Source organism: Pelodiscus sinensis, chromosome 14 (assembly GCF_052426305.1).
Source record: "Pelodiscus sinensis isolate ZL-2025 chromosome 14, ASM5242630v1, whole genome shotgun sequence".
In the NCBI taxonomy this organism is placed as follows: domain Eukaryota; kingdom Metazoa; phylum Chordata; order Testudines; family Trionychidae; genus Pelodiscus; species Pelodiscus sinensis.
Genome location: NC_143065.1, coordinates 3,858,481 through 3,882,799, shown reverse-complemented (window position 1 = coordinate 3,882,799; position 24,319 = coordinate 3,858,481). Strand labels below are relative to the sequence as shown.

Below are 24,319 nucleotides of genomic sequence, written 5' to 3'. Positions count from 1 at the left end.
CACCCACCTCTTCTCCCAACACTCTTTTGTTCATTTCAGTGCTTAGTATTGTTATAACATAATAGCAAGAGGCTCCTTAATCTTCAATTGAGTAAGACTTGTCTTCATGGAAGCCAAAAGAACCAGTGCACTAATTTTGCTTTCCCAGGAATATGTACAAACCAGCCAGCCCCACACCCTTGGAGGGTGGCATAGGTCCAGCTGTAGCTCTATAGCTATATTCAGAAAGGCTATTCAAAGAGCCATGTGATTACATCTCAGTTTTATTAAAACTTGTGACAGAGCACCAGCCTGTACAGTTTCCCACATTCAGTTGAGAGTTTTCTGTAACAAGATGGTGCAATTAGCTGTGAGCATGATACAACACGTCTCGGTCTCCAGGTTGAAGTGTGCAGCTTTTGTCTCTTGTATTCCTTTGGGTGCTGCCAAATGAGTTGTATATGTGTAGAAAGGGAAGGCAGTGGTCATATCCCATGTCCTGTCTTATGCCAACCTAAAATGTTCAGAAATCATGAGGTTGTGAGAGAGTAGGTTTATTTACCTTTTGGGTTCTGAGCCTTTAGGGTCATATTTTCAAGCTTTTCTCTGAAACTATAAATACTAAAAGCTTCTTTAAAAATGAAAGCGGAGATTCTTACTTCCAGAAATACCCAAATATCATGAGTCTCATTAAAATTGCAGGAGTTGGCAATGCTTGCATGCCTGCATGCTGATGTAATCAGTCCCTCTGCACCAAGCAACGTGCATTCCAAGGATCATGCAATCAATGGAGTGTACATAACTAGGAGGAGGTGGTGCAGGAAAAACAGTGAAATATTCCTCTGAAAAAAGCAGCATCAAGTTCAGTGAGGTCAAGTGAGCTGGCATTAATTGTTTCTGACACAGCTAGTGCAAGCCATTAAGGAGTGTTGGGAGTAAAAGCACTAGTGAGAAACCCAAGGCAGCTTGACCCAGATATGCTCCTGATGCGGGGGAGATGACCACAGAGTGAAGAGGCACTTCAGCTGTGCCTGACTCCCTGCCTTTCTACAATATTCCCGTGTTGTGTTTTGACTGCGATGATGCAGCAGTACTAGTCCGCCTCTGCTACTCTGGAGTTTCCCTAGGAAATTCTCCCCTTTGGCATGTGTTTACATGGAAGACGGAGAATGTGGCCTTTTGAATTAGTGAACTGAAGTGCAGCGGCTAATGCTGCCAAATTTCCTCTGTGGTCAATAACCCTAATGCATTTTCTCAGAACCTATTTAAAACCATCAACAGAATAAGAGGATAATAAGAGAAGATAAATGAACATTTCAGAAATAAATGTAATGACTGAAAGTCAGCTTTAGAGTAATGGGTCTAGCAGTGAAATAAGGCACTTGCTATATTTTATTAATGAATTCATGGCTCCTCTGTAGACTCGAAGGTTTATTTATCCCCTGTCTGTGAGAGTATATAAACAGCACCCTAACCAGTGAGCGTGTGCGTACCTGTTGAGCTCCGCCTACCAAACTTCTAAGCAAGTGGAGTTGTTCTTCCAGGCAAAAAACAGGACTGAATGAGAAAATGTTTCACACAGACTGAAGTGGTTTTTTTGACCTGCTGTGTTCTCAGGTGGTACCTGATGAGCCTTTACTGGAATGCACGTTACACTGGAGATGGAATTCAAATGTAAAAAAGATCACAAAATAACCTCCACCACATCTCCTTATGCACAAAGATAGCAAAGTATCCCCGTTGAGGATCACCTGAATATACAAACACCTATTTAATTCAGATTCTTTAATATATATTGTACCCAGTACCATAGGTGTGTGGTGTATATGGAGCTATTCTGGTGGCTACACAAAACAGGGATCTCCTCAGTGTAAATCGGAGGCCGTCTGTCCTTGCCATGGGACTGGGTTACATGTCTATTGTGTCATAACCCCTCTATTGACACACATGTGGCATGTTCCTAAAGGAGAGCACACAAGCAAACTAATGTGCATGAGGAGTGTGGGTATGTACATGCTGGAGAAAGAGAACCAAAGGGATTCTGCACCTCTCCCTGGCAGACCCAAACCATTGCAGGAGACAGAATCCGTGGCTGGCAGTTTTGCAGTGGATTGCTTCACCTCCACTCCCACTTCCTGAAAATAGCCCCTCCTGCTCCAGTGACACATGCCTGAAACCAGTCTTCAGTCCAACAAGGTCGCTGAGCAACACACAGCCGAAAATTGTGTTGTCCGAGTGTGTGTCTGTGTCTATGTCCAAAACCAACGTTTCTCTCTTTTTCACCAGTAAGGATAGGAGCCCCATGTCATGTCTCATAGCGTCTGTAAATCCAAAGAAGAGCTGTACACATGAAAGGCTCCCCCTCATGTCAAGCCCACAGCCTGACAGCATAAAGAATGGTACAGCGTCCTTTGATTTTTAAGTATCCCGATTTGACAGCTTGTAGCTCCGCAGCCATGCCTTCAAACTGCTGCTTCCTTGCCCTTTTGTGCCCACAAAAGTATCCTCAAGTCTTTCTTTGGGACAGCTTCCGAGGAAAGATGACAGCTGTCTCTCCATGTCCACACTGTAGAACTGCTGTCACTTGCACCTCAACCTTCCTCCCTTAAGAGGTCAGAAATCTGTTCCTTTTGGGAAGACCAGCCAGTCCCCAGGATACAACAGTCAAAAACATTCCAACTCAGAGAACAGAAACATTTCTTAGAGGCTTACAAAAGAGAAAACACTAGTGAAATATGTTAAATATTACATGCAGGCTGAGCCACATTCATTCTTGCCAACCCTGCACTTAGATTACAGACTATTTGTATGTTTACCTTGCCCTCTATGACCCACTCTGCACTAACCCCTGCTGTCAATCTAATCTGTGCCTTCAACAGCACAAATAGTGTAGCTGAAGTCAACATACTTCCTGCAGTGTTCTGTGTGTGGTAAGGTCGGCATGGGCTGCTCTCTCATTGAGTCCAGGTACTCTTCTCATCCTGGTGGAGTGCCAGTGTCAACGGCAGAGCGCTTAGAGATCGATCGATTGCATCTAAGCAGACACGATAAATTGATGGCCAGTGGATCGATCTCTGCAGTGTTGATCCCCGGCATAGTGGAGACAAGCTTTGAGTGGCAGAAATGTCATTGTCTAGATCTCAAAGCTGCATCTCTGCTCCAAGCGCGCCAGTCTCACTGTGCTTGGCAGAAATGTTACTAAATACCAGCCCGGTGGTTTGACACCTTCCTTCCCTGAATAGCCTGCCTCCTTAGACACCAAGCTAGTGACACCTTGCTTCAGCATTGATCCAAATGAGCTACATTTTTTTTCTTTCAGGCAGCACTGAAGTAGACACTCACTTTTAGTCAAGAAATCCACCCTTTACATGTTAGTGCCCCAGCTCCTTTGTGGCAAAGCTGCAGTAGGGTTGGAATGCTTCCTCCTCCACCACTCAAGCATAGCAAAGTCCGTTGAGGCGGTGCACATCAGCGTGCTTAACAACGGATGAAAAGGCTGTTCTATTGAAACTATTAACAGATGGGACAGGTTGGCGATCTGTGGTACACAGAACTTTCCTGCCACCTCACAACTGCTGCCTTTAAGCTCCTCTAAGCATCAGAGACAGTAAATGGGAAATGGAGCTATGTGGCAAGTGTTTAAGGCCTGTCTTTGGTTGTATGGACTCTGGTTTGGCAATTGATTTATTAGTTACTTTGTCACAAATCAATGATGAAATTCTGGGGTTATATTTTCAAAGACAGCCTACGGCAGTTATACCTTCCATTCCCATTCCATTTCAGTAGGAGTTGGGCACCTAACTCTGTTAGCATTCTTCTGGAAATACAGTCTAAATATCTAATGTCTAACTATCTACGCTACTATCCAAGGACTTGTCTGCCCTTGCAGTGCTGCAGCAGAACCACTGTAGCACTTACTGAAGACACAGTCTATGCCAACGGGAGAAGCTAGAGAGATGTTCCACCTCCCCAAGAGATGGTAGCTGTGCTAATGGGGGAAGGCTTCCTGTTGGCAAAGCCCTGTCTACACCAGGGTTAACTTGGTATTACGTCACTGAAGGGTGTGGATTTTCCACTTCCCTGAGTGCCACAGTTATAGTGACATCGATTGGTAGAGTAGATCAAGCCTAATATCTGGGGATAGGGCATCATGGCATTCCTTAAAACCGAGAGAGGACAAAAGGGGGGCTAAGCTGCAGCGTGCTCTGAAACCATGATAGTTGGATTAAACAATTGTTAAATGAGCAATAGATAAAACCAGCAATGAAATGGAGGGTTCTGACTCCATATGGAACATGCCAAGGCAAAAAGACTTTAAAATTTCTACTGAAGGAGGAAAAAGTGTAGAAACCTTAAGACATGCTGGCTGTGTCTACACTGGGCCACTTATTCCGGAAAATCAGCCGCTTTTCCGGAATAAGCTGCGAGCTCTCTACACTGGCCCTTGAATTTCCAGAAAAGCAACGATGCTCTACTGTACAAAATCAGCCACTATTCCGGAAAAACTATGCTGCTCCCGCTCGGGCATAAGTCCTTATTCCGGAACACTGTTCCGGAAAAGGCCAGTGTAGACAGCCCAGTAATCTTTTCCGGAAAAAAGCCCCGATCACAAAAATGACGCTCGGTGCTCTTTTCCAGAAAAGCGCGTCTACTGGCCACGGACACTTTTCCGGAAAAAGGGCTTTTCCGGAAAAGCAGCCTGCCAATGTAGACGCTCCTTTTCCGGAAAAACTGAAAACGGAATAGTATTCCGTTTTAAGCATTTCCAGAAATTCATGCCAGTGTAGACACAGCCGCTATGAAAAAGGGCACAGGAGACACCCAGTGGGATAATGTACTCTTTGAACTGGTTAAATTATACTCTGATTTGAATACACTTCTTTCAGTAGTTACCCTTTTGGTGACTTGTGTTTGCTAAAGGAATATTTTAATGTTACGCTCTTTGGGACAAGGAGCATCTTTCTGTTCCATGTGGCCCACAATTTGGACTCCTACGCATGATTACAATATAAATAAAAAACCTGAGCATCACTTGTATTCAGATTTGGTAGAATATAGAACAGGGAAAGGATATATGTGGGGTAGCTGGCGAGATGCAGATGTTTTGTCTAATGTGGTGAAAATATATGAATTTCCTAGTGCATATAAAAACGTTTGGGGAAAATAGTTGGACAAGTAGGTTATATTTATCTCAGCCTCTTCAGTAATACATAGGTAAACTAAAGCAACATAGTCCATCTGTAATTGAGTTTTTGTGGTGTGTGCACATGGCTGTGTGTGTGTGTGAAAGAGGGCTCACAGGAAAATGTTCATCAATCTTTATATTGGAAAAGTTTCAACAGAATGTATTTCATCTAATTTCACTTTGGGCTCTGAGTATCACTGCTTTTGCTTCAATAATGCTTGATTTGCAATTACACAAAGATCTTTTTTCTTCTGTGATATCTCTAGCTTTTGAAATTAGCCAAAAAGAAACCTATCTGTGTATTTGAAAAGCAAATTGAGAAAACGTGCACCGAAGGGGTTTGCTTGTCAGTAGTCATCTTTTAATCTCTGTGATGTCCGTGTGTGTGAATAGTTTTTTGAAGGGGCATGTTAGAGGCAGAGCTGTCAGTCTTAAGTATTTGTACAGAGACAGTTGCTACTGTATATAGCTAGTGGATGCACAATGGTTTCCTGCATTTCACTGGGAAAGAACGTCTTGTCTAAAAAGGTCATGTAAAATGAGTTTGAACCTGATACTGAGCTACATTCCTTGAACATTACAAGACCATGGCACCAATCATTAGGTGTTACAGCCTCCCTACCCTTTGGCAGAGACCCGTGGCTTATTCAAACTGCAAAATTGGCTACACTGTGAATCACTGAAATGGAAGAATAGCTTGCAGGTGAGCAATAGTACTGAAATAGAGCTGATTTTCTGTGACAACTTCTCTACAGAGAAAATCTCCTCACAGTTTTCTGAAGCTTCCATCTTCTAGAGTTGCTTCTGTCCTATTCCCCAGGAGCAGCAAGTTGTGGTGCATGATGTTCCCACCAGAATTGCTGCTGCTGCTAGGGGTCCTGGTTGCATTAGGAACATTTTTTCCAAATTCCCCACTGCTGCGAACATTGGTGTCTGCAACCCATGGGAACGCTAGTGTATCTGGCAGGTGCCAACACTTTGTCATTGAATCTTGCTCACAAGCTAATTGTGATGGTGCTTAAAACACAGGCAGGAATAACAGTAAACCATCTGCATTAGGGGTGGTGTATATGAATCCTTAGTTTGTGACAAGGTGGGGTATAAATTTGGACCAGCCTGCGGTACGTTGTGTCTGTGTGGACCCTGTTGCCACATACAAAAATGGGCTTTGATCTGTCCCATTTTCTAACTGGAGTAGATGCAAGTGCACTTAGGGAAATTTTACTATGTGGCACAAGATCCACACAGACAGTGCACAGCTGCATGGCCTGAGACTCTGACCAGTGATTGCACCAGAGCTGAATCAATCTCATCAATGGTAGAAGACTTTTGAAAAAATGTGGCTAGTGTGTTTGGGACACAAGCCAGCACCATGTTCAGATTCAGGCAGAATCACAGAGCAAGTTCTCCCAATGACACTTGTGAGGCTGCTTAGCAGAATGTTCCCCTTTCCATGTCTGATTTTTTTTTTACACTTCAAAAGAAAGGTGTAATGGGATGGACCAGCCCCCTGAAGGCAGCTTTGGAACAGTGTCAGGAAATCCTTCTGGGTTCCGGAAGCAAATTGAATTGCAGTGACACACAATAGAACTGATTGTTTGTGTATCCTGTGACTGGTTCATTCGTTCGGAGTAGACTTTCTAAAGTCATTCACACTGTCAGTTCCTAGTATTTGTCAAGTGCTTCATTTTTGGATGCACATGTACGTAGGCAGCCTCTGACCTCCATAGCACTAGACTAGTAGGCTAGGTACATAATGAAAGACCAAATAGCTGGGTAATTTTCGAAATCCTACTGCACCTAGTTCAATGTGCTCAGAACACTAGAAAGCCTGTCTTTAAACACCTGTGATAAATGGAGGGCAGTCACATAGGTGGCAAACATTGGTAGTAAGGTACCTGCCCTGTTTAGGCAGGATTCATTTGGAGTGTGTATTTTACACGGCATGTATAAATACAGTGCTATCCTCACCCTGTTTCTGGTAGCAGGGGACAATCGGCCCGGAGGGGTTCAGTCATAATGAGTCAAGCCTCACCAGGAATGACAGCTTGCAATGCAGCGTGCACAGTGCTGCCCTGAAATAGCTTTACTCTTATTAGCCTGGGATATATTTGGTACCGCTTTTTGCTCATTGAAACTGCACCTGTAATTATAGTCCTAGCATGCATGCTGTTTTGGTACCATCGACAGGTGTTCATAGAAAGTGGGCAGCTCACTCCCTCACCCTGTATCAGACCTCACTTCCTGGAGACATCACCATGTCTGGGAGGATCTTTGGGGGCGGGAGGAAGGAGGCAAATGTTTATACCTGGGCTGTGAACTCAAAGGACAGGGAGGCGGGGGAAGGGGGTTCCAAAGATGATAGACAAGCTAGGGAGTGGAAAGGCTTTGGGAAGGAAGCTGGAGTTGAGCAGAATTTCATTTGATGGGCTCTCCAAGAAGATGTCACAATATACAATCAGAAACATGAATATGAACGGAGAAGTATATCAAAGCAACAACTATAAGTCCTGTAGCACCTTAGAGACTAACAAAAATATATAGTATCATGAGCTTTCATGGGCAAAACCCACTTCCTCAGATGAGCAGAAAGGGGGAACCTCCCAATATATAACGGGAAAAGAAAAAAATACCTGACAATTGTAGTGCTGGTGCTAATGAGGCTAATTGAGTGGGCTGGAAGTGTTCCGTACTTTGCTTTTGATGTCAATTGGTTGTTGAATATAATGGCCCATCCCATTCATGTTCAAGCCCTCCGAGAGTGTCTCACATTTGCATATGAAGGGCAGTTCTGTAGTTTCTCTCTGTAGTTGGTTTTTGAAATTCCTTCATAGAAGAATGGCTACTTTTAGAGCCATTAATGAGTGCCCAGATAGGTTAAAATATGATCCAACAGGTTTTTGTGTTACCATTTCTGATATCTGACTTGTGTCCATTAATTCTTTGTCACAGAGACCGTCCAGTTTGGCCAATATACATGGCAGAGGGGCATTGCTGGCAGTTGAAGACATAGATCACATTAAAGTCTGTGATATTGTATGAGCCTCTGATGTTATAGCTTATGCGGTTAGGTCCTGTGATGGTGTCGTAAGTATAGATGTGTGGACAGGGTTGGCACTGAGGTTTATTGCAGGGGCAGGTTCCTGGGTTGCTATGTTTGAGGAGTGAAGCCTGGTTGCTGGAAAGAATTTGCTTCCGATTAGGGGATTGTAGGTGAGAACTGGCTTGTTTCCCAAGGCCTGTGAGAGTGAGGGATGGTTTCCTAGGATAGGTTGTAGATTGTTAATGATGCGCTGGAGGGGTTTAAGCTGGGGGCTGTAGGTGATGGCCAATGGGGTTCTGTTATTTTCCTTTTAGGGCCTTTCCTGGGTACTCATCTGGTTCTGTCAGTCTGTTCCTTCACTTTCCCAGGTGGGCATTTAAGTTTTAAGAATGCCTGAAAATTGGTCCTGATGTATCATACAAAACAGGTAAATCATAAAGCAAATTGTTAGTTGTAATTTATTCCATTGCCTTGATGGAATAATTCACACCCTTGATCATCTTCACTTATGGAGAATGCTCAGGCTCCGTGAGTTTGCCCGTTCCAGCTAAATGCCAATGTACATCCTATCATTGAACAATCTTAGGTCAATGTACATCCTATCACTGAGCAATCTGAGGCTGATCTGTAGTGCTGCCTTGAAGATTAAATGTGGATGTTGGGATGTGGATGAACAGGAGTAGGGTGCTGATCAATTCAGGTCTCTGGGAAATACCCCTTTACTTTTCAGTGGACTTCAGACACCTTTGTCCATTTCATTTCTCTATTTAGGTTCATTTGCCAGAGGAAGGCAGATGGCTGTGCAAAGCTGGCCAGTGGCCACAGAACAGTCAGTGCCTTTCCTTTATATAGCATATATCCTCGTCCTTGGTATCTGTGGTATAGCTAAGTGTCTAGTATAGTTAAAATAGGCGCTGTGGAAACATACAGGCTATGTCTACACTGGCATGATTTTCCAGAAATGCTTTTAACGGAAAAGTTTTCCGTTAAAAGCATTTTCGGAAAAGAGCATCTAGATTGGCTGGACACTTTTCCGCAAAAGCACTTTTTGCAGAAAAGCATCCGTGCCCATCTAGACGCGCTTTTCCGCAAAAAAGTCCCGATCTCCATTTTCGCAATTGGGGCTTTTTTGCGGAAAACAAATCTCTGCTGTCTACACTGGCCATTTTGCGCAAAAGTCTTTCGAAAAAAGACTTTTGCCCGAACGGGAGCAGCATAGTATTTCCGCAAAAGCACTGACAATCTTACATGAGATCGTCAGTGCTTTTGCGGAAATTCAAGAGGCCGGTGTAGACAGCTGGCAAGTTTTTCCGCAAAAGCAGAGGATTTTGTAGAAAAACTTGCCAGTCTAGACACAGCCACAATGTTATTCTTGTTAGATGTGGTGCTGATATAGTGGATTATCTTGAACCTCAACCCATTAGGAAAACAAAGAAAAACCACAAAGCTAAATTTAAACCACAAGGCTAGAATCAAATTTCAGAGCAATAAAGTTCTGCTACAATGATTTTTTTCTCTGAAAATGAGACCCTTAAACCAACCGGAAAGGCAACCTGTAGACACACTCTCAAGTTGCAGAAGCTTGTGGGATTCAGCTATTATTATTTATAGTTTCATAGATTCCAAGGCCAAAAGTGACCTTTGTGATTATCTGCTCTGACTTCCTGTTGTCCTTTTGAACTAGAGCATGTTTTTTAATAATTGCAAATTTGATTTAAAAATTGCATCTGGTGGAAACTTCTTCAGAATCTGAATCCTGATGGATTCTTGTTAATTGCTCTCACTGTCTGCATTTGTCTAGCTTCAACTTCTAGGCATTGGTTCTTGTAGCTCCAACTGCTATTTGGGCCCTATTGTGCTATGTGCTGTACAAACACAGAGAGAAGCAGCCTCTGCCCTGAAAAATTTTAAGTCCTGGCTTGATAAAGCCCTGGCTGGGATGATTTAGTTGGGATTGATCCTGCTTTGGGCAGGGGGCTGGACTCAATGACCTGCTGAGATCTCTTCCAGCCCTAGGATTCTATGATAATTTATGGTCTAAATCAGAGGCGAAAGTAAGTGGGTGTGCCCTGGTGCACAGTTCCAGCAAGAGCTGGCTGAGCTGTGGCAAGAGTCAGCAAGGAGCTATTTAAAGAGCTGACAGGGACCCGGATTGCAATGGGGGACAGTACCTGTAAGACATGTTCAGTTACTTTCCCTGTCGGTCTAAATAGAAAAGACAAACAAAAATTGGGAGAGAGGCACCAAAAGATGACGTGATTTGCCTAATGTCAGGCAGCAACAGAGCCAGGAACAGACCCCAGGCCTTCTGACTCTTGAGTTCAGTGGCCTGTCCGTTAGAGAACACTGCCTCCCAAGGGCCCAGATATAAGTAGAGTTTTACTTCTGTGATGTGAACTTAATTCTACCTGCATTTATTTCTTACCATAATAAGGAATTCCTTAAAATACACAATAGAGAGCATGTGAGAGCGATCTTATATACAAGATCTTTCCCGGGGATAATTCTAGCCCTTTAAGAGGAAGCATTTGAAGTAAATTGAATTCTGAGCACAGTGTGACTTGTGCTCTGGAATGTGACTGTGTGCCTAGCATTACACTGTACAGAAAGGAACTCATTCCATTGATTAGCTTGTTCGGTGGAGCATTTAACACAATGTCTGGCTCTGCCATATTGTGTTAGGAAAAAGATGGCTTTGATGTCCAACGTTCTATCCAAACACATAATAGAGTTGTAATTTTATAAGCTGTCTAGTGGGTAAATCATTACAAACTTTACTGCTGAGGCATAGGAGGATAAACACTTACACTTTTACATACAGGCAGTCCCCGGGTTACATGGATCCGACTTACATCGGATCCCTACTTACAAACGGGGTGAGGCATCCCCACACTAGCTGCTTCCCCCCAGCAGACCAGGGAGACGTGAGGCTAGCGCCCCCCCCCTTTCCCCCCAGCAGACCAGGGAGATGCAGAGCGGCTTTTCTCAGCAGACACCTCAGCTTGAGAATAAAGGACTGAGGGAAGTGAGGTGTGGGAGAATAAAACTGAGCTCTGGAGAAATGTTTGGCTAGAGTTTCCCCTACAATATGTACCAGTTCCGACTTACATACAAATTCAACTTAAGAACAAACCTACAGTCCCTATCTTGTACGTAACCCGGGGACTGCCTGTATTTACAAAGTGTGATTAATATTTACTGAAGCAGGATCTTTCAAAGACAGCCTGTTCATTCAGGGTAGTCTTGTATGTTTGCTCATCAAGTTACTATCCTGAGATCCTGAGTGGCTATTTATATTTAATTTCATTTGTAACTGTGGTCAATTTGAGAGAGTGTGGCAAATTTATATTTTTCTCTGGGTCTAAGCGCTGGGGTTTAAGCCAAACTGTTGAGTAACCCTCTGTTCATTTGCTAAGCGTATTTGTTTAAAACATCATTCTGAGGAGACAGCTGCATTTTCTTTTAAAGATACAAATGTGCTAGGCTCATTTATGTTGTCTTTGGCCTGGTCTACATTGTCAATTTAGGTTGAACTTAGCCACATTAGGTCAAATTTCTAAACAATGAATCCACATTATCAAGCCCATTTCATCAACTTTAAGGGCTGTTATAGTCGATTTTGGTACTCTTGCTTTTCACAAGGAGCAACACTAAATTTGACCTTGCATGATTGACTTTATGGTGGTACAAACGCAACACTCGGAAAGTCGAAGAAGTTGGCCTCTGGGAGGTGTCCCATAGTGCCCCACAGTGACCACTCTGGCCAGGACTTTTCAACTCTACTGCTCTCCAGGTGAACAGGAAAAGCCCTGGGAAAATTTGAATTTCATCTCCTGTGTGGCCAGAGTGGCGAGCAGACCTCAGAGCAGGCAGCACACCTTACCATGTGTTCCCAGGGTCGCAGGTGAACACCAGCTGCTGTGTGGGGAGAGGAATCTGTTCTTGCATAACTACAAACCAGCACAAGAAATGCAGATATTTATGCCAAGATTGCAAAGGGCACGGAGGAGAAAGATAGGCCAGGGACACCCAGCAGTGCTGCATAAAAATAAAGGAACTGAGGCAGTTGTACCAGAAGACAAAGGACAAGTGCAGAACTGACTTCACTGAATAGTGTAGACAAGGCCTACCTGCCTGGGGACATTACCTGTACAGATAAATATTCAGTACTGGGTGCTGATTAAACTGTGGCACAGAAAAGTTTGGAAAGCATAGTTCTAATAATACTTAGTGATTCAACATCATTCCTCTTGGCAATGGCCTCCCTGAAGCTTAAGCTAATAAATGTATGACTCTAATGACAGTTTTATTATAAAGTTTATATAAGATTAGTAGGAAAACCCTACGTGATTTTATCCTCCTTTCCTTCCTTGACTTCTCTTTCTTGATGCTTTTTTAAAAGGCAATTTTACAAAGCGCTTTTAGTGTAGACTTTACTGGAAGGATTGCAAGGCTGTATGCATGACTGGCCTTACAGTGCACAGCTGGGCTGTCTGCATCATGGAACTTACAGTGCACAGCTGGGCTGTCTGCATCATGGAACTTACAGTGCACAGCTGGGCTGTCTGTATCATGGAACTTACAGTGCACAGCTGGGCTGTCTGCATCATGGAACTTACAGTGCACAGCTGGGCTGTCTGCATCATGGAACTTACAGGGCACAGCTGGACTGGTGCAGCAGTGCCGCTGTAACGTCTCCTGCATAGCTGCTTTATGCTGGCAGCACTGCTGTAAGTAAACTACTGCCAAAGAGTGTCAGTAGCTATGTCATTGGGCTGCTTTCCAGCTGACATACCACTCTCCACAATGGCGCTTTTGTCAGAGAAACTTTTGTTGGTTGGGGGGAGGTTTTTTTCACATCTGTGACCTGCAAAAGTTTAGCCTACATGACTTTTGAGAATAGAACTTAATCACTTGCATTAGGTGACTAATCATTGGCAGGCCTGCTGATGGGAGGAGGGGGCAACTGCCCTGGGGCCAGGCAATACAAAAGGGCCAAGAGCACAGCAGTGGCAGTGGACCCTTTAAATCACTACTGGAGGGCTGTACGCTGTGTTCTGAGCAACACTGAGGGCTGCCTAGGGGAGGTAGGGTGCTGTCTGGGTGGTGCTGAGGTCTGTGTAGCCCCAGCACCACCCCTTCTGCCCGAGGCACTGCCTCTTCTGGGAGCATGGAGCAGGGTCCCTCACCTTGCCTTGGATCTGTTGAGACTGTTGATCATGGGCCTACCATCATATATAGAGTAGCCCAATGTCTGTGACTCTGTAATGCTGAAATGCTGGCTGTTCCTTGTGGGTGGCACTGAGCCTCCCTGGCTGTTCCCTCTGAGTGGCGCTGTTGCCTGAGTCACGTCTTTCGCCTCCTGCCGCGGCACTCGGCTGACATCTGAGCCGCTCAACCAGGCCGCCGCATGGGAGCAAGTGACCGTTTGGGCTCCATACCCCCCATGCAGCACGGGGAGCGTGGTGCCCAAACAGCCGGTTGGGCTCTGCGGTCCCCCGAGTGAGAGGCAGGAGGGGGAGGAGAAGAGAAAGAGAGAGGGAGGAGAGCTGAGAGAGAGAGGGGCGGGAGGCAGTAGGAGGAGAGAGAGAGACATGGAGCGAGAGACAGGAGGCTCAGGAGAGAAGACCTGAAAATCCTGTCTTATGATGGGCTAATTGGCTAGTATGGAATGTATTAGTCCTACAGCTAAATTGTCAGCAATTGTGTGGGCTAGAGCACTGGAGCGGGACTATTGTGATCTAGGTTCTAGTCCCAGAACTGCTGATGCCCTTGGGCAAGTCAATTCTAACTTGTGCTTCAGTTTCCTAAAATGTAAAATGGGGGTACCTAGCCTGACATCCTTTCTGGAACGCTCTAAGACCTGGATATTATTAAGACTAGCCTGGTTATCTTGGGAATCCCTTGAGGGTAGGAGGAAACACTCTGCCCCTCTGCTTTATGCATATATATGGCGAGTTCTCCGGATCCAAGGGCCTGGGCCCCAAGAACATTCCTGGCCTGGCTCCACCAAAGTTTGGGCCTGGGTCTTTGCGCCCCGCCCGCCTCATACATCCTCTGGCCTGCCTGCTGCCCGCAGGTGATTTAGCCACCAGCAGCACAGCAGGGCTGAGGCACCTTCTAGCTGCTGGCTCCTCAGGGCTGCTGGCAAATGCCTGTGGCCCCCGGGCAGGGTGGTGTCTCTGCCTGGTGCACCAGCCCCAAATGCTCCTGCAGCCAATGGGAACCTGCAGGGATACTGCCTCCGGGCAGCAGCACACAAAGATCCCCCCTACCGCCCAGCAGCCACTGCCCGAGGGGAGTACCCCAGGAAGCACTGCACCCCCACCTTGTCCCCCCTCATCTCCCTGCCCTCACCCCCTGTACGCCCTTCCCCACAGCCTGCAGCCAGCCTTCCCCCCACAGCCCTGCTCCCCCTCTGCCCCACCCAAGCTCGCTCCCTGAGCCTCAGGCCAGCTGGAGGGGGGGACTTTGCGCGGGCTCTGGGCACCACAAAAATCTCTGGGACGTGCCCGCCCTGGGGCTGGAGAGAGGGTCCCCCTGGCCGCTGCCCGCCCTGGCTGAGCGCCCTGCCCGCCCTGGCTGTGCGGCGGCTGCTCCGCCCTCGGCGCCCGGCCTGAGTCCAAGGCAGATGAGTCAGAGCCGGCCGGGGTGGGGCGCCCCGCAGGCTGCAAGGGGGAGGGGGCTGGGAGCGCCAGGGGGTGGAGACTAGGCCAGACTGTGGATGTGGCTCGGTACAAAATCCCCACCCAGCTGCCATCAGCCTCCCTCTCCGCGTCCCGAGGAGCCCGGCGCAGCCTGTGCCTTGCCCAGGTGAGCAGCCCCCTGCCCCAGCCTGGCACTGCTGAGATGGGGGGGGCTAAGCAAAGCACCCCAGGGAAATGCCTGCGGGGGGGGGGATAGTGTAGCTGAACCGGGCGTCTCGCTTTCGCGTGTCCATAGACTCCGAGCGGAGCTTTCCCAACCAGACACTTTCCCTGCGTGGGGTGAGCCGCGGAGCTGGGCAGTGGGGGGCTGGGGACGCGCTGCAGCTGGGGACACCCTGCGTCTGCCGCTTGTGTTCGCGATGAAAGTTTGGATTGGAAGGAAGCCAGGCGGGGATCGAAGATAACTGTGTGGCTGGCAGCGGGTTCCGGCGGGGCGAGAAGCTGAATGGCAGCAACGGAGGAGGCTGTAAAGAGCATCTGCAATAAAATAATAAAGTCACACAATTGCTCATGCTGCAAATACCAGCATTTTTGCTAGGATGTTAGCTGGCAGGGTAGGTAATCAGGGAATAGCTAGACTGCAGTGTTGGGTGTGGTCTCCAGTGAGTAAAGGTTCCCCCCCTTCCTCCCCGTCTTTTTTTTTAACATTTTTGAATTTTTCTTGTTTTTCTCTCTTTTGAAGTTCTTCTCACTGTTTTGTTGCACATTCAGGGGGTTCAGTAGGTCAGATCAAAGTCTTACTTTTAAACTTGTTCGCTGGAACCTACCATATTGAAATCTCCTCATTATCTTTTGCTGGGGTGGGCGACAGGGAGTTTCATAACTCCTAGCAGGAGGAGTGGGTCTCAAACTCCTAAAAAGTCATTTAAGAACTAAACCCCCTTTTCTTCCCCTATTAAATACATGAAGGCTCTTTAAATGAATGAGCAATTTTCCCACAGTGGCCATTATTCAGTTTCCAACTAGAAGTTTTGTAGAGACATTTTATTTTAGACAGTCAGCTGAGATGTCAGCTTTTAGTTTAAATTTCATTCAGATGTTCCTAAGCTAATGTTAAGACACAATAACATTTTGATGCCTGTGCTGTTAATAACCCGGTAAATGGTTCCCTGCTGGAGAAACAGTACTAATTCACCCTTGCTTTCTCAGGGCGTGGTGAAGCAGTGTAAGTGCAAGCAACAGCCAGTCAGCTATTCTAGCGGTTTCTGCCCCTACAAACTTCCTCTTCGGGTACAGTAGCTTTAATAATCAATCAGTATAGCTGAACTTCAGTTGATTTAAACCATCTGCCCCACAACACACACATACGTTCTGTCTATGTGTCATGGAGTACCGTGATGTGGCTGGAGTGCCATTCTGTGTTCGGCCCTGTTCCGATCAGTACCAGAGTGGGTTTGTGCCACCCATGCTATGGGTGGGCGAGGAATATGACTCTCTATTTTAGCCGTAGGAGTATTGCTAGGGTGCTTTCAGGGAGTCTGTGCACAAATTTGGCTCACTGCCCAACAGGTACAGTACAGTTTTAGGGTTCGCTGTTCATAAGACTATTGAAACATGCATTAGGACTCTGAATAAACAGCATGTTTGAATGTGGAAATAAATGACCGAAATAGTGTGCACTGTTAGTGGGTTGAAATAATGTTTTTCAGATATGGCCTGTGAAATCTTTTACTTTCAAAATGTAATCAACTTATGGCTTCATTTGCCCTGGAGCTCTGGAATACCGCTTGTGGATACACCCTGATCCTTGTATTTTCAGTTACAATCAAATTCAAATAAATGACTTTTTGTCCTTGTTCTATTCAGAACAGACATTCTGTTTCTTTTTAGTTATTCTTTTCTTCCTCCTCCCCATTTTACTCTTAGCCTCTGAGCAGAGTTCCTGAGTTGCCACACCCTGGTGGTGTGGTTGACAGAGTTAAACCAAATGGGCTCCTGATTTTAATAGCTTCTATTCTTTCATTGTCTATTTGCACCATAAGTTTGGGAACACCTTTTTCTGAAATCCGTAAGAGTGGTGCACGTTTTCAGGCTGGTACAGAAGGTTTGCCTCCTCACATAACGATTGTTGCTTGTTCAGCTAACCTCATTTTTTCCTGGAACCTATGCACATTTTTTTTTCATGAGCTGTGCTCAGAAACCAAGAGTTCTGAGGCTGTCTAACTCAACGTTATCTGCTAGCATTGCCACCAGATTGCCTGATGGGCATGTATATTGATGGAAGGGTGGGGCTCAGACACAGAACAGTAAGATTGTTGGCAATTGACCTGCACACGTCTGAACTATGTCTTGTCTCAACAAAGAATAACTGAGACTTCTTGTTGAAATAAAGAAATAGTAATTCAGGAGCACACTATAGCCTTTTGAAGAAAAACAGGTTGCTTCAGTTTGTCTGCAAGTATGAAGTCTTGCCCTAAGGCTTTGGAGTAGAGGCCCAGCTTCCCTCCAGTTTAAGGAGGAGTGGTTTTTATTTAAATATACCAAAATTCAAACAGTGCTAGTCAGAACTGTACCAGTAACAAGTTTTTGACATATATTGGGCCAAAATTATAATGAAGGAACTTGTGACTAGCTAGCATTTATACTGTAACTGAAGATCTTTATCTGGAACCTTGATTTTACAGAAATCCCCGTTATGCTGCCAGGTTTTGTTTTTTTGTGTGTGTACTAAACTTGTTTCTGATTGGCTTTTGGTTACTATAGCGTTGTTATTTGGTAACTCTTTGAGCATTCAGCTGTACCAGAGGGTGTTAGCTCAGTTATTGGACTCTGTTCAAGTTTTCTGTTTCAACAAGCCTGATTCAATGTGGTTTTTATTTGATTTAGAAATGGAAGACTTGCAGAAAGCTGTTTGATGAAAGTTGCTCTGTGAAAGACTATACTGCAACTGCATTCACTTCAGCTTTAACTGTTTAGTCCTTTGTGGCATGCAAGACCGAAGGCTTTCTTAGTCACATGTCCTGATGATCAATTTTAGAGCATCTTAAGTGGAAGATTACCTTGTTTGTAACATTTAATTTTATTGAGAATTGCAAATACTTCAGCTTTCATGTGGCTGCCATATCACAGTCCTCACAATCAGCATGGTTAAGGATTGTGCAAGACCTTACGACTTTCTTGTGGCTTCCTCTTCCACTTGGATTGTTCTGGATTTCTTCCCTAAAACTGACTATTTCATGCAAACTTCTTCCCTTTGATACTAACGCTTAATTATTCCATAGAGAAATAAGTGGAACTTTGTTCCCATCCCACCTAGATTGCTTCAGACAATTAAGGATTCTTATTGTTCTGGGTGCTTACAAGCATGCAAACTTTACAGACACTTATAACAAGTTAGGGCAGGTTAGATATGATGAGATTACAGTATCTATGCTACACTGAAATATAACAGTGTTTCTGGTATTTATTGTTATAGAAATGATTATATTTTAATATGAAAAAAGGCCTGATATCAGAAATACATATTGTATGGCATTCTAGGCTGTTTTACTGCTTTAATAAATATGTTAATGGGAAATAAGACAAGCTTGGTAGAAAGGGAAAATCATTCATGGATCAAAATTGTAACCATAATAAACAAACTTAGTTTGCATAGCTGTAGAACAGCTGGGGCATTTCTGCTCAGTTCTGTCTTGAACTTGAGCAATGTAGAAGATAAGTATTTGATGAGTAAGGAAGGGACTGACGAAAAATAAGACTTTTGTGATAGCTTATTTGGCTAAGAAGAAGTCATCACTAAAACTATGGTGCTTCGGGGATATGGACAGATGTAGCTTTATTTTTTGTATTAAAAATATGAATCCTTATTTCTTATCTTTTGTAACTTATTACACAGGGTCTCTTTCTCAGCCATAACATGTAATGGTGTAAACTGTAAAGCAAAGTACTTCAGGAACAGGGCTATTTTCTTTTGACCATTTTCCTGACAATATCATCATGCTGTTTAACAGCACTGGCTGATTGTTCCTGCTCACCCCATCTTTTGATGACCGAGACACAAAGAGGGTTGTTCTTTGCTTGGTATCAGTCCTTAGAATTCTCATCCTCTTTCAAAAGAGCCACCTTTGGAAACTAGCTGAAGGATCAACAAAAATTTCTGACAATTGGGAAGTAGATGAGAATTCGTCTAGAAAGAATTCCACCCAAATCTTTGTCTGCAGCTCGTGGACCTCCCTCAAACATAAGCTGTCAGTTGAGCAACTGGCTCCCAATTTTACTCTTGAGGACTGGGCTGGCAGTTGGAAAACTGACTGACTAAAAGGATGTGTTTTGGAAGTGTCTGGGAACAGGGAGGTGATATGGAGCGTGAGGTAATGGGAAGGAGGAAGAGGAGAATTGGCAGTTGGAGGAGTATGACCCAGGGCCCGGGCGGGAGGGAGCAATTGTGAGGTTGACTATACAGGCAGTCCCCTAGTTACGCGGATCAGACTTACGTCAGATCCGCAGTTACGAACGGGGGCCTCCCTCTCCCTGGTCTCCAGCAGACCAGGGAGAGGAAGCAAAGCGGCGGAACACGCCGGCAGCGGACAAGACTGTCCGCTGCCCACGTGCTCCGCGGCTTGGCTCTGCTTGGCTCTGCTTTGCCCCCCCCCCCCCCCCCGCCTGGTCTGCAGACCAGGGGGACGGGGGGGGGGCAAAGCAGAGCCAAGCCGCGGAGCGCGCGATCAGCTGACAGCCCAGACGCATCTGGGCTGTCAGCTGGCCGGTGCGCTCCGCGGCTTGGCTCTGCTTTGCCCCCCCCTCCCCCTGGTCTGCAGACCAGGGGGACGGGGAGCAAAGCAGAGCAAAGCCACGGAACCCGAGGGCAGCAGGATAGCCACGGCGCGTCTGGGCTGTCCCGCTGCCCCCGTGCTCCGCGGCTTTGCTCCGGACCCCTGTGGTACAGCAGCTGGGGCGCTGCCAGTTGGTCCCGCAGCGCCGCTCTGGGCGCTACTGGACCAAACGGGCAGCACCCCAGCTGCTCTGCCCCAGGCGTCCTGATTCAGCCACTGCTGGTCAGTTTCAGCAGCAGCTGAATCAGGACGCCTGGGGCAGAGCAGCTTGGGTGCTGCTGGGTTGGTCCAGTAGCGCTGAGGAGCGGCGGTGCTACTGGACCAACCCAGCAGCACCCCAGCTGCTCTGCCCCAGGCGTCCCCAAGTCAGCCGCTGCTGAAACTGACCAGTGGCTGACTACAGGAAGCCCCTGCCCCGGGCTTCCTGGAATCAGCCGCTGATCAGTTTCAGCAGCAGCTGACTTGGAAATGCCTGGGATTCTTAAGTTGAATCTGTATGTAAGTCGGAACTGGCGTCCAGATTCAGCTGCTGCAGAAACTGATCAGTTTCAACAGCGGCTGAATCTGGACGCCAGTTCTGACTTACATACAGATTCAACTTAAGAACAAACCTACAGTCCCTATCTTGTACGTAACCCGGGGACTGCCTGTACTCTAGTTTTAGTCTCGTGTACTGAGGACAGATATCCTTATCCCATGTGTGCTAAATATTATCCAGATGCAAGTAATATAAAAGCTATTGGTTTAAAAGTGTTAATGCCTTGTTTCCAACACCTTAACAGAGCGTACTGCCTAAGATTAGTGGTGTTAGCAGGGGTACATTTCTCCACCTATTGGCTGAAATGCCAGCTCTGTCCTCTGTCTAATCTAGCTTGTTCCTTTTCCCTGTTTGACACTTCCACTACATTTCTTGGTGCTGAAGTCTCTACAAGGCAATCTGCAATTTTAATCAGTGAAACAGTTTATCAGTGCTTGTTGCAGTGGCATCGTCACATGGACAGCCACGTTTCTTTCCCTGTTGGTCGAATTTAGGAGTTCTTACTTTCTTGCCAGATACTCAGGAATGCAGTGGTATTTCCCAAACGCCTCCTGCTTAAACTTGTTGAAAAAATTCTCCTCCTCTTCCCTTTACTCATGGGCTACATCTAGACTGGCATGATTTTCTGCAAATGCTTTTAGCGGAAAAGTTTTTCCGTTAAAAGCATTTGCGGAAAAGAGCGTCTAGATTGGCACGGACGCTTTTCCACAAAGCACTTTTTTGCGGAAAAGCATCTGTGCCAATCTAGACGCGGTTTTGCGCAAGAAAGCCCCGATTGCCATTTTCGCCATCGGGGCTTTTTTGCTCAAAATAGTTTTTAGCTGTCTACACTGGCTCTCTTGCGCAAAAACATTTCCGGAAAAACCAGACTTGTCGGGCAAATAATGACATAATGGCATCAACTTCTCCAATTAAAATAATCATTTTTGTAGTTTATAGGATCTAAGCACATTAGGCTTATTTTTTGACTATCTAGAAGTATATTAGATGCTTGAAAATTTCGGCCAGCTTAGCATCATCAAATATTCCGGAGAGGGAAGTTGTTGCCCTGGCTGTGATGTGAAATGTACAAACTTTTTGGCAACAGAAGCTCCACCCCACAATGATGGGTATTGTCCCACTGCACTGTACTGTATGTTCCTTTTGGAGTCTGTATTTTGATGGGTTCTTATCACCTATGCTCTGAAAATCATGCTGCTAATCATTATTTGTGCCCAGCTTGTAATTTTTATCATTATTTTTAGTAGCAATATTAGAAACTGCATAGCTATTCAAATGGGAAGTTAGGCAGGCATTCTGGCCCCAATGTTCCATATCAAGTAACATCAGTTGCTTCTGTAAAATGCAAACGGCCTCTCTGAATTTCAGGATATTTCAAGCCTCTGAGTTGCGGGTCATTGGCTTTAAGCAGTTGTTTGTAATTGCTTTCTGACCATGATCTGGGCCAAAGGTGTAGAAGCTCTAAAAGAAATTTGTTGATACAGTACTAAAAAGAGTTGGTCGTCGTGTGTGTTCAAAAATTCATTAATGTATTATCCTTAGTGTGGTGTGGTGTTCAAGCAAAGCCGTAATTACTCATAAGAGATTTTTAGGAAGTGGCCCTCAGTTGATGGGTGGGGTTGATTTTGAAATCTATTTGAGGTGTTTTTAATTTTTTGTTGGTAGGAGTTCTCTGACTTATTGGAGACCTGACCAGTTTGGTTTCTTTGCCTGGGCAGTAGCATTGTTTGGCTGGGAGGGTCTGAGGGGAGGAGGAGGAGGAGAATTTTTTTGAGGGGTGTAAATGGGAGTAGTTTGGGCAACGTCACTGCATTCTTGAAACTTACTAACTAAATTTTAAAAGCTCGGTAAAAGAGATTTGAGTGACAATGGTCACTTACTGCCACATAAGAGAGCGGAGACTAATTCCTATCCATTTATGTGTGCCATTTGCTGTATACTATTGAATTAATCCCTTACTTGTTGCTGGATTGTCCCAATGTTGGTACAATTGTATATGAGGGCTTGTTTAATGTGCTGCAGTGTGCGTCGTACAAAAATGTATATGAAGTCTCTTCTCTCTCTTTTTTCCCCCCTCAGTTTCCTTTCAAGATGTCTACAGTCCATGAAATTCTAGGCAAGCTCAGCCTTGAAGGAGATGTAAGTATCACTGTGAGGAGCTAGAAAAGAGATTTGACTTTCTCTTAAATGCGTGTCTTATTTCCTTTCCAGGGTTTATTAGGGCGGAGACTCAACTGTATTAATGGTAAGGGTGAGGCTCCATGTACTTGAACTGACCCAGTGAAATATCAGGATGTTGTGCCATGAATTTGTGGTTGCTATGATTGTAATCAGGGAGGAAGTGAATCCCAGCTCTGCAATTCTGACTGCTAATGAGTTAACAGTAGCTTCCTCTGACTGGGCTCGTTTTCATGGCTGGTACTTGCCGAGCTGTATTGACTTTGTTTTCCTATTTTTGGAGCTTGTGATGAAGTAAATTACCATACTTTTGCTCTGTATGGGAGAGCTTTTGCTAAATTCTGCTTGCTCCTAATGCAAGTGAGCAGTGGAGCTGGGTTAATATGGCAAAAAGGTTCAAGTGACTCATTAAAAAAACTTTCTTTGGCCATTCTCAGCTAACCAATAAAACAGAAAACTTAAATAACAGCAGAGAATTGTCCAGTCCAACCACACATTAAAATCTACCCTCAACAAGCTCCACAAGATCAGGGAATTTTGAAGCAATGAATACCATGACCCTTTCTGTGTTATGAGGCATCATGCTACCATCTGCCCTCAGCATGAGAGAGCCTTGTGTGTGCTTACTCTGAGTCGGTCTTGATTTCACCGGCCTTGGGCAACACAACACTCCCCTCAGAGGCTCCACGCTGTCTCTGTGTGGGTTATCAATAGAATGCTCTGACCCCCCAGTCCTCTGAGCGTCTCCCTGAAGTGTCCAGGCCTTGATCCACTGGCTACCTAGAATAGTCACAGATTGACTGCTCCCAAAGAAGCAGCACGTTCCAGCTTACCAGTTTCACTTAGGGCAGGTCTACACTCTGGGAACAAGTTGATTTAAGCTATGCAATTTTACTTGCGTTAGTAACATAACTCAAGTGGACATATGGCTCTACTTACCGCGCGGTCCACACTGTGCTGTGTCAATGGGAGAGTTTCTTCTGTGGAACTCCTCTTGTTCCATTAGAGTAACAGTCCACATCCGAGTGATCAGCAGTTGATTTAGCAGCTCTTCTCTAGATCTGCTAAATTGCCCCCCAGTGGCTCTATTGTTGCAGTGAGGATCCACCCAGTAGTGGAGACACACCCTGAGATCACTTACTCAGATCAGTTCTCTGCTTCACACACTGCACTTAGGTGTGTTTATAGTGAAAACAAGCAGCAGGTTATTTAACAAAGAGAAACATTCAAGTGGTTTCAAGTGGACGTCATGGAAACATGTAAAATTCATCAACTGAATTCTAACACTGTAGTGAATGTTTTCATTTCCTGTAGATCGTGACCCCAAAATCCTTCCAGTGTTTTTCAGCTGGTCCTGACTGTTCCTTTTTTTTCGTAAGACAAAACATGCTGCCAGCTAATCCAGTACATGAAGGCTCATGGGTGTCTCTTTCAACCCCAAAACAGTCTTTTTGATCTTTATTCATTGGCCAGACACCATCTTGCTGTGCGCGCCTTGGTATAGATTTCACAATCTCTTGTCAATTTCACAATTTTGATTAGCCGGTGGTTCAGTCAGTACATAAATAGGCTCCTTGTGAGCCACATGACCAGACAGAAAGATAAATGTCTACTACCCTCTGCCAGAATAGAAGCTGTCAGAGAGATGTCCCCTCCTGGTGACCTGCCTCTAATTTCAAGGCTTGAAGAATGTAATTTCCAGTGTAGATACATAACTTCTTAGATGTTATACATAGATACATTTCACAATGATTAGGATGACTAGTGAGCTGCTGTTTCTTAGTAGAGACCTCACATGCCACCTTTGATGACTTATCATGTATTTAGCTGACCCAGGAGATCTCTGTAAAACTCTGTGCATCCCTTGTGCGCCTTGCCACATAGCATCAAGAGGTCTGTTCTATTAGAATTTTATGC

General features: G+C 45.2%; 1 protein-coding gene across 2 annotated transcripts in view; it reads left to right on the top strand.

The window, feature by feature from the left end:
• The first annotated feature begins 14,873 nt into the window (after positions 1-14,873).
• The window catches only part of ANXA2 (annexin A2), a 44,317-nt gene continuing 34,871 nt past the window's right edge, over positions 14,874-24,319 (top strand). Inside the window, exons 1-3 of one of the 2 annotated variants that reach the window (XM_075897688.2) lie at positions 14,967-15,020; positions 16,064-16,144; positions 22,304-22,363. In XM_075897688.2, the coding sequence (XP_075753803.1) occupies positions 22,316-22,363 (48 nt within the window). In that variant the 5' untranslated portion in view covers positions 14,967-15,020; positions 16,064-16,144; positions 22,304-22,315. Of the gene's footprint in view, positions 15,021-16,063; positions 16,145-22,303; positions 22,364-24,319 lie in introns of both variants that reach the window. The other variant, XM_075897687.2, reaches the window with a different exon arrangement.